At 35.7% G+C, this 9,576-nt stretch overlaps 2 protein-coding genes across 2 annotated transcripts; one reads left to right on the plus strand and one right to left on the minus strand.

The window, feature by feature from the left end:
- The first annotated feature begins 2,284 nt into the window (after positions 1-2,284).
- Positions 2,285-4,643, plus strand: LOC111304209 (myb family transcription factor EFM-like). Its single transcript, XM_022900730.2, has 4 exons — positions 2,285-2,694; positions 3,021-3,647; positions 3,796-3,872; positions 3,963-4,643. The coding sequence occupies exons 1-4, from the start codon at positions 2,502-2,504 to the stop codon at positions 4,473-4,475; spliced, it is 1,410 nt and encodes a 469-aa protein (XP_022756465.2). The 5' UTR covers positions 2,285-2,501; the 3' UTR covers positions 4,476-4,643.
- Positions 4,644-5,507: 864 nt separating this feature from the next.
- LOC111303239 (uncharacterized) lies at positions 5,508-9,185 on the minus strand. Its single transcript, XM_022899355.2, has 9 exons — positions 8,987-9,185; positions 8,492-8,590; positions 7,951-8,387; positions 7,487-7,550; positions 7,360-7,413; positions 6,944-7,012; positions 6,797-6,862; positions 6,632-6,700; positions 5,508-6,092 (listed from the first exon to the last, which is right to left on the minus strand). Exons 1-9 carry the CDS (start codon positions 9,095-9,097, stop codon positions 6,012-6,014), a joined length of 1,050 nt encoding a protein of 349 aa, XP_022755090.2. The 5' UTR covers positions 9,098-9,185; the 3' UTR covers positions 5,508-6,011.
- Positions 9,186-9,576: the final 391 nt, after the last annotated feature.

The following is a 9,576-nucleotide window of genomic DNA, read 5'->3' on the forward strand; positions in this document are numbered from 1 at the left end:
ATCCTAATTACCTGTTTTTACGCCCCGCTTCCATTTATCATACTCAGCCAGCCTCTCACATCAATCCATGCCATGCACGCAGGAGATGCTCATCAGTATCTCTTCCCCCCCCCCCCTCCCCCCCCCATGCACACATTAATAATTACCACATTTATAAGCTGTGTTGAAGAAATTATATATAATGTAAATGTAATGTATTAACAAAAGTTGTTGCCTAATCAATAATCAATATACAGATTTCTTTATATTTTTATTTCTGGCGTAATTACTTTACTCTGTTATAAAATGAGTGCTGCCAAGAAAAGTAGAGAAAGGAACCAGGTTTGTTCTCCATTAGGCATGGATCAAGGGATAGGAAAAACTTATCCAAGTTCAAACCAAAAAAGACTTGGAATTCTCCACTTATTTTCAGATTGTTGTGGGTTAGTCATCATCTTATGCATGCATGTTAAGGAATATATATTATCAATACATCAACAAAGTAAAAGAAAATATATATTCACCTGCAGCTTAGGAATTACTTCACCTAATAACATATCAATCGGCTGGCCATGATAATATTTTATCTAGAAGAAGTCATTGGATAGTCCCATGTTTCGACCCAGATCCGGATCCAAACCAGTAATTAAGGTCACAAAGAAATGTTGTAATTGTGGAGAGAATCTTGTTACCTTCCTACCCACTTCATTAAAGTCAGTAGCAGAAGAAGATTCCAGTCTCTTAGGCTCCTTTATCATTCTTTTGGGATGGGATTTTGGCCTTTAAGCCTTTGTGGGTTGTGCTCCCTTGATTTAGAGTCGTAGAATTGGAACTAAGATATTCCTTCCTTGGAGCAAAATAGTATATTCTTTTGTGATTAATGTTTCTTATTTAGATTAGATATTCCATCACTCTCTCTCTCTGAATTGCAATCAATTTTAGGGTAATTATGCAACTTTTGAAACCATAAAGAAAGTTGCATTGGAGGATTGATACTAAACTCCTTATGAATATGTCCTTTCTCTCTCTCCAATATGGGTAAACATTACTAAAATGTTTTTTTTTTAGTTGTTGATGGTATATGCTTCTTTGCAACCTTTTTCAGTTAATTAATCATGGTAGAATCATTGTATTTTTTTCATATATGTTACAGATAAGGAAGATAGAATTCTTAGGTCACAATGCCCTTAAGTATTTTCTTGCGTTCACGTATCCAACATCTCGATCGATGTTTTGTTTGATTATTGTTTTTAATTGTTAAAAATATGTTTGATTATATGTTTTCAATTTAATATATACAAACAAAAATATTTAATTTAAATGAATACGAACACGAATTTAAATATCATATCTAAAAATTTTAATGAATACAAATCGATCTTGAACAATTTTAAAAATAAATGAATGATGGTAAACAGGATTAAACTAGTTCGAGATCAACTCTTTTACAACTTTAGTTAAAGCTAAACAAATTTAAAAATTTATTGGTTCCTAAATTCCTAATAGAAAAGTTATGTGCATATAAAAAGAAAAACACAAATATATACACATAAGTGATTGTTTCTCAAATCAATTTTTTATAAAAAAAAAGACAGCTATGTGTATATATATCTATATTTTGTGAGGATGGTTAGTACCATATAGCATTAGCATTATCCAACCAAAAATTCTTTTGACTTTTAATTCTATGTAGCTGTTGCCATCGTTTTTGCTTCATTTTGGGTCCCAATGGACATGGTTCTAACCCATTTTGATGCCCTCCACGTAGACTCTAGGCCATGCAAAGATTCATTAATAGTATTAAAGTTAAACAAAATTGTGGGTTATATAATAATTTAGCAATAAAAAGAATAGAAATGGTTAAAATTGATTAATTTTAAACCAACTTGATGCTTTTAAACATCCCAGACCGTTAAATGAAGTGGTTTTTTTTTATCAAGTTGGAGAAGAATCAAAGGGTTAATAGCTTCCTTCCTGACAATCAAAAGTAACAAAAAGATCGAAAAAAAAAGGTACAAACAGTAATAAGAAGAATCATCTTTTGTATTGGTGATTTTGAATTTCGTACACAAACTAAGCACATGACCCCTCTGCTTTCAGACCCTTGTTGATTCCCTTCCCTTCTCTCTCTCTCTCATTTTTGTAGCTTTTTCTTCCTTTGTTATTTGGAAGAAGTTACCATCCCCTCGTCTGCTTTATACCCAGCTTTTTCTTTTCCTCCCTCTCTCTAAAACCCTTACTTTATTCCTCCCCCTAACCCTCGAACTCACCCCTAAAATACGATCCTCCCCTTGGAATCCTCCTTGTGCTCACAAACAACACACCTTCCCTTTCTTTCTCTCCTTCTCTCTCCGAACTCAAACCTAGAAAGCAAAGCTCACCACACTCTCTCGTTTGTTTGTTTCTTTGTTGCTATTATAGCATGACCAATATTGTTCCAAACAACAACTTTTGCTGAGAAGGGGTTGTAAGTTTCTTGCTGTTTTGTACACCCAAAAGGAAAAAGAAAGAAAACAAAACATATGGCATCACCTTCTGAACTAACCCTAGACTGCAAACCACACAGTTATTCTATGCTATTGAAATCTTTTGGAGATCAGAAGATTGATCAAACCCAGAAGCTTGAAGATTTCCTTTCTCGTCTCGAGGAAGAGCGCCTTAAGATCGATGCTTTCAAGCGCGAGCTTCCCCTTTGCATGCAACTTCTTACCAATGGTACGTATATCATCATTTGTTTTCCTTTTTTGGGATTCATCTTTGATGAATAGAAAAGGTTTAGCATATATTTAGGATCTACTACATGCCAGGATTGGTTTTACTTTTGACCCTTAATGTTGTTTTCATGTTCTTTGGGCTGATGTTTTTCTTTCACTACTATTTTTGATTTATGGAAGTTAGAGTTAGCTTTCTTCTATTTGTTTTGTATATCTTTAATTATTTGATTGCCCAATCTCTTTGAATTCAAAGGGGCCGATACATGGATACATTTTCCTAAGAACTAAAGCATTTATTAACAAATGTTTTCCTTTTCTTTTCTTCAGCTTTGGAGGCTTCAAGACAGCAACTACAGGCATACCGAGCAAATCAAGGATCAAGACCAGTTCTTGAAGAATTCATACCCCTCAAAAACTCAAGCTCGGAGAACTCAGAGAAACCACAAAACATATCTGACAAAGCAAATTGGATGACAACTGCACAACTATGGAGCCAAACAGGAAATGAAACCAAATCGCAATCCTCAATTGCATCCCCTAAAGAAACTGGTATCGGTTTCAATGTTTGTCCCAAGTTGGCCTTAGATACCAAGCAGAGAAATGGAGGAGCTTTCCTTCCATTCTCCAAAGACCGAAACTCATGCCCTCGTTCGACTTTACAAGCTCTCCCTGATCTAGCTCTTGCTTCTGTCAATAAAGATATGGAAGATAAGAAATGCTCAGAGACTGAAAATAGGATATCTTGTCAACGGAGGGAGAACTCTGGCAACGCTGGTAACGGTGGAGTTTTGACTGAGCAAGGCAAAGGAACCAGTAACACAGCTGATGGGCAGACAACAAATACCAACACTAGTACAAACACTACTCAACCTCACAGGAAGGCTAGGCGCTGCTGGTCACCTGACTTGCATAGGAGATTTGTCAATGCCCTCCAGATGCTTGGTGGTTCTCAAGGTTGAACAAATATTTCTATTTTTTTGTTGTCTTGTTTGATTTGATTTGATCATTGGTAAAATTATGTAACTGAATTCAGTATGAAAGTCAAGCTATCATTATCAAAATCATTGATTCTGATCTGATAATATTTTGATGATGCTTACAGTTGCTACTCCAAAACAGATCAGGGAGCTGATGAAGGTTGAAGGTTTGACCAATGATGAAGTGAAAAGCCATTTGCAGGTAACTCTCTCTCCACCGAGGCATGTAAGAAAGAGCTTTTGTACTAAACCTGACAAGTTAAAAAAATGATTTTTTTACCCTTTTCGGCAGAAATATAGGCTGCATACAAGGAGACCAAGCCCCAGTCCTCACGCAGCAGGAGCCCCAACACCCCAGCTTGTAGTCCTAGGTGGCATCTGGGTCCCACCAGAGTATGCCACTGCCGCAGCAGCCGCCCACAGTGGGGCCCCTACTCTGTATGGCGCTCACCACCCAGTAGCTCCCCATGCACCACCACCTCACTTTTGTGCGTCACCTGTGCCCCAAGAATTCTACACCGTGGCTGCAAACCCAGCTCCAACTCCACCCCAGCTGCACCACCACACCCTCCACCACCAACTCCATATGTACAAGGCAACCTCACAGGCACACAGCTTACCGGAATCCGACCTCAGGGGAGCCCGAGACCGCTCCGAGAGTATCGATGATGGCAAGTCAGAGAACAGCAGCTGGAAAGGTGAGAGCGCCGAAAACGGTAGCGGAGGAGATCAGAGAAAAGGGTTAGCTGCAATGAGAGAAGAAGGTGAAGAAAGCAATGGAAGTGAGATCACTCTCAAATTCTAAGAGATTTATAAGAGAGTTTTAGGGTTAGGGTTTAGGTATTCCATGTAATTTTCTACATAATCGATCATATGCTATTATTTTGAAAAAAATATATAGATAAAATTTTTTATGTTAAATGTGAAGAGAGGGTAAAAAGGGCATAAAAGAAAAGTGAGTGTTTGTTTCGTACTCAGTTGTTTTCCTCCTGTGCTTAAATGTCTACTTGACAAACCGTCGAACGTTGGATTATTTGTTTTTGGCGTGTTATGTGATTTTTCGCTTTTTCCATCTGTGGATAGATTTGTCCTTATCTTTTTAAGGCTAAAATGGATTAGGCAAGTTCTCTCAATGTCTCGTGCCAGCATAAATATTTTCTTCCAGGCTACCGATAGCCGGAGGATATATTATAATTTTTACAGATAAAAAACTAATAATGTGATAAACTAGGATTTTATGGATAAATACAAATATATATTTCCATTGACTGAAAGTTTAAACATTTAACTCAAAATTTAATTCAATTAATTAATATAATAATTTTAAAAAAAATAATATTTTATCGATTTAAAATTCAAATCTGATCTAGTGTATTTCCTTTATCATACAGCAGGATCTCCTTCGTAAAAAATATATTTTGTTGAATGAGTGAGTTAGCAGCATATAATTAAGATTTATCCCTGAGATTAAGGAACACAAATTTTGATTTAAGAAAAAAGGGGCACCGAAAGTGAGTGTTAAATTCCTTTGACACCTTGGGCAGAAGTACCCAGTCCCTAAAAATAAACTTTCTTGAATATACATATATAATCAGCAGCTTTTTCTGATCATTGCCTTTTTCTTGTTTAATCTGAACAGTGCCTTTTCACGATAACACATTTCAACTGATTGGGGTTAAAGCACTTATGACATTCAACTTCAACTTTCTTCAACCTTTCTGTTTAACTAGAATTTTTGTTTAATTCCTTGGTACTAGGTTCCTTTGCTAATTCTAAACTAACTTTGAAAAAAAATTAATAATAACAAAAATTACAAAAATAAAATTTGTCTTATAGATGGATTAATATAGATCATATATATTAAGCTATATTATTATGGATTAATACGTTTATTAAACTTCATTCATGAAATACCCTGGGCAAAAGCTATACATTAATTCTCTGCATCTTGGAAAAAGACATGGGTCCGCTAAAAACACCCTGGGCTGGGCATAGATCTGCCAGAAAAGCACTCGTCTTATTGGGCAACAGGCCCAAAGTCCAAAGGTCAACAACAAAATACTAATAAATCCCGGTCTTAACAAATCATCCGTTCAAAGAAGAATTCGCTGTTCCAGCAGATGATTTGATAGTAGTGATTAATAAAGAACAGTGTGGCCTCATAACATTCTAAATATCAGTATATACGTCTGGATCGAGGAGCTATATTAATAGCACTTCAATCTCCTCATGCTCTCTTTACATAAAGTTGCAAGTAATCCAATCAAAAGGTAAAGAGGTGCGTGGCATCTTTAAACGAATGACACATCAGATGATCAGTCAACTTCAAGTTCAACACAAATCATGCCACGCCATTCGCCAGACTTCCACCCTGTACAGCCACGTCATTTTCACTTTCTTGCATTACTGAATCAACAAGTGACTGCAAGGTAAAGTTTAGAGTTAGTACAACGAGTGCCACTGTTTCTTTCATGAATGATTCATGCAGTCATCCTGCAACCCTTTTCCCTATCCTCTGATCCTCTTTATACCAAAAATAAAAAATAAAGCTTTTATCCAATGCCCCCCGATAATGAGAACTTAATCCTGCTAATCACCATATGGAACCTCACCACTTCAAATAAACTATTAGCTACCTCGGTTCAATACCCAAAATACAGAACTAAGATCAGTTTCAGCTGAGAAAGCTCCACATAATACAAGGGTGAAAGCATTAACTGTATGCAAGTCCGAGCATAGAGGGCATGTGTGCAATATTTATCTTAGCAATGCAGTAAAATTCACCAACCAAAATATTGATACAAACGACAAACAATAATATGGAATTATGCTCTTAACAATAATGCCATAATCATTCAAATACACATGTTTGGCTCTATAGCATGTTTTAAACCAGGCAACAGAACAAATAAGAGATAACAAGTGCATGTAAATCATGATCAACAGAGTGATGAGGCTAACCTGAAGTTCTTGTTCGCAGCTTTTAAGTTTTTCCCTATATTCCTTCACTTGCAGGAAACATTTATGCAGCTGCAGGTCATTCATTTAAAGTTAAAATTTTGTTACCTAAAGAAAAGCTTAAAATTTACTCCAACCATATTGCAGCAGAGTATCTCAGAGGATTACCTTGGTTAACTGCATTTTGCGGCGTGAAGAGAGCTTCTTTGCACCAACCAATGCATCCTCCAGGGTCTGTATGCATTTATCAAATTCTTAGTTACAAAATGAACCAGGCCAAATAAACTGAAACCAGGGGTAATATCATTAAGATACCTTGGATTTTTTCTGTAAATCCAAAACAATTTGTTGTCTCTCTTCTAACCTTCCTTTCATCAGTGAAATCTGATAAGGCAGAAAATATTAATTGTTAATCATGGAAATGAAATATGTGTGTGTTGTTTGTGTATATATCAGTGTGTGTGTGCCTGTGTTTTTTTTTTTGTTTTTGGGGGGGGGGGGGGGGGGGAGGGTGTAAAAGATACCCTGACAAAAGAAGGCATCAGGACTCTTGAAACAGAACTAGGAAAGTGATGTTCTCTCTACTGATTGCCATGGTAGTGTAAGTGTCACGCCCTGGGCGGGCGCGCCAGGCACATACATAAGTACCAGAGTGTGTATGCACATTTAAGAAATGCATTGACACCAGATGTCTTAGAAAATCAATACGAAATTCTAAAGATGTAGCAAACCTCTGTTTTAAGTTCTTCTCGGCTTTGAATCGATTTTTCCAGTTCTTTTTTCATCTGGGAACAAAGCATAATTAACAAAAGGAAATCTAGATTATAAAAGTATGCATCAAAACAAAGTTGAGATTACTTGATTGTAATCATCACTTGAATCTGATGAAAGCCCTCTGCCATGTTGATCATGGCTCATAGAGCTGAAAAACCGAAAATCATAAAACTTTTTAAAATATATATATATAGATAGAGAGAAATAAAACTAGAGTCACCGCTAAAACTGAAGCGATTCATCTGAAGAAAGTAATGCAACTCAGCTTATACGAGAACAAGGTCAAGATGAGATGAAGAATTAATAGAACCAATATGCAGAACAGGTAGACCTTAGACTGAAAGCCATTGACATAAAAAATATATTGCAGCCGTTCATGCAAAGGAAGCACAATGGAATCAATATCAAGACACTGAAAAACTCCATTAGGCAACATATATTGTGAAGAAAAACAGTAAGGATTAGTTAACCAACCTTTAGCAGCCTCCCATGCAAAGAATTCTTAAAAAAGAAAAAAAAGAAAAGAAAAAAGGGGCGGAGGTTCCTACTCATTCCATCTCCTCAGTTGTTGCTCCTTATCCTCATCAACACTTCTATGATAACCATTGGTTCCAGCAATCTCCCTATCTTGATCCAAATTCATCACATCATCCCTCTCCCAATCTTGAATATGGTCCCTGCTTTCTCTTTGCACATTTTCCTCCACATTTCTGTCATGATGTTTATCCAAAGAGTATTCCCCAGCCCTATCATGATCATGATGCTCGTATCCTCTTTCCCATCCAGAATCATGGTCCCGAGATCGGTCACGCTCTCCAGACCTATCACTATATCGATCCTGATACCGTTCTCTATCACGATCATAATCTCTTTCTCTATCCCGGCCCCTATCCCTCTCACTCCGTCTAGAGCGATCTCGGCTGAAATTTGATCTGCCCCCTCTAGTGGTCACTTCATTCACTCTCACAACTCGACCACCAATAGTCTGATTATAATTTCAAGTTTCAACAATGTCAAATCTCTACAAGTTTCAAAACAATAAAGAATTGAATCATACAATGCTCCATGGAACCAATAAGAAATACATACCCTGCCATTCATATCATCGATGGCATCATAAGCTGAACGAGGATTTGTAAAAGTAACAAAGCCGTAGCATTTTCCTCTAGTTGACTTATCATTAACAATCTGCGAAGCAAATACATCAACAAGCTTCAATTTTTACCCTAAGGGCTAAACCCTAAAAAACTCAGATCAAACAATAACAAAGAAAAAAATTGCTTTAAAGAAACAGGGACAAACATTAAAAAAAATTCTAGAAACAATGTAAAATAATAGATAACAATTCCATTATGGGTAAATTTTATACGGTATTCCCCAAATTAATTCCCAAACAATAATAATTAGAGTTATTTTCAAAAGAAAATTTTAACTGTAAAATTGCTAGAGATTTTCATAATTTAAAAAAGCTCAAATAATTGAGAATCAAAAAATAGAAACCCTAAATGCAAAAATGAAAGTAAGTTAGACAGTAACGATGAAGAGGAAACGCGTGTAGATGAAAGTGAACGGAAGAAAGAAGACCTTAACGGCGACGACGGCTCCGTAGAGGTTGAAGACACGGCGGATGGAGGCTTCGGTGGCGTCGTAAGGGAGTCCTCCCACGTACACCGAACTCTCGTCGTCGATCGTCATTTCCCCAATTTTACTCCAGACTAAAAGCTTCGACTTTTCAGGGCTTAAAGAAATTAAAAAAAAAAAAGTCTTTTTTCTGTCTTAAATTGTTTATTATTTATAATTTTTAATTACTTATATAAATAAAAGACAAAAAATGGAAAGTTGACTGACTATACTGATATTGTATGCAATAATGTTACGACAAATTTTTCAATAAGTTTCTAAATATAGTAATTTTTTTGTTTCAATAAAAATTATAAACCTCTTTCGTTACACTAACACATTTAAAGTGTAATTAAGCAGAGTCAATATAAAAAAAAAATTTTGAGCTCGTTTTAAAATTCATTATTCAAAATTTGACTTAAATTATATAAAATTTTTATTTTTAAACTCGAATTAAATTCAAAATAAAAATTAAATTATTCGATTTTATTTGGTTATATTTATTTAATAAAAAATAAATTATATTTTCATACTTGATTTGAAATTTAATTATA

This window comes from Durio zibethinus, chromosome 13 (assembly GCF_047325235.1).
Source record: "Durio zibethinus cultivar Kanyao isolate XHJ-2024 chromosome 13, ASM4732523v1, whole genome shotgun sequence".
Taxonomy (NCBI): Eukaryota; Viridiplantae; Streptophyta; class Magnoliopsida; order Malvales; family Malvaceae; genus Durio; species Durio zibethinus.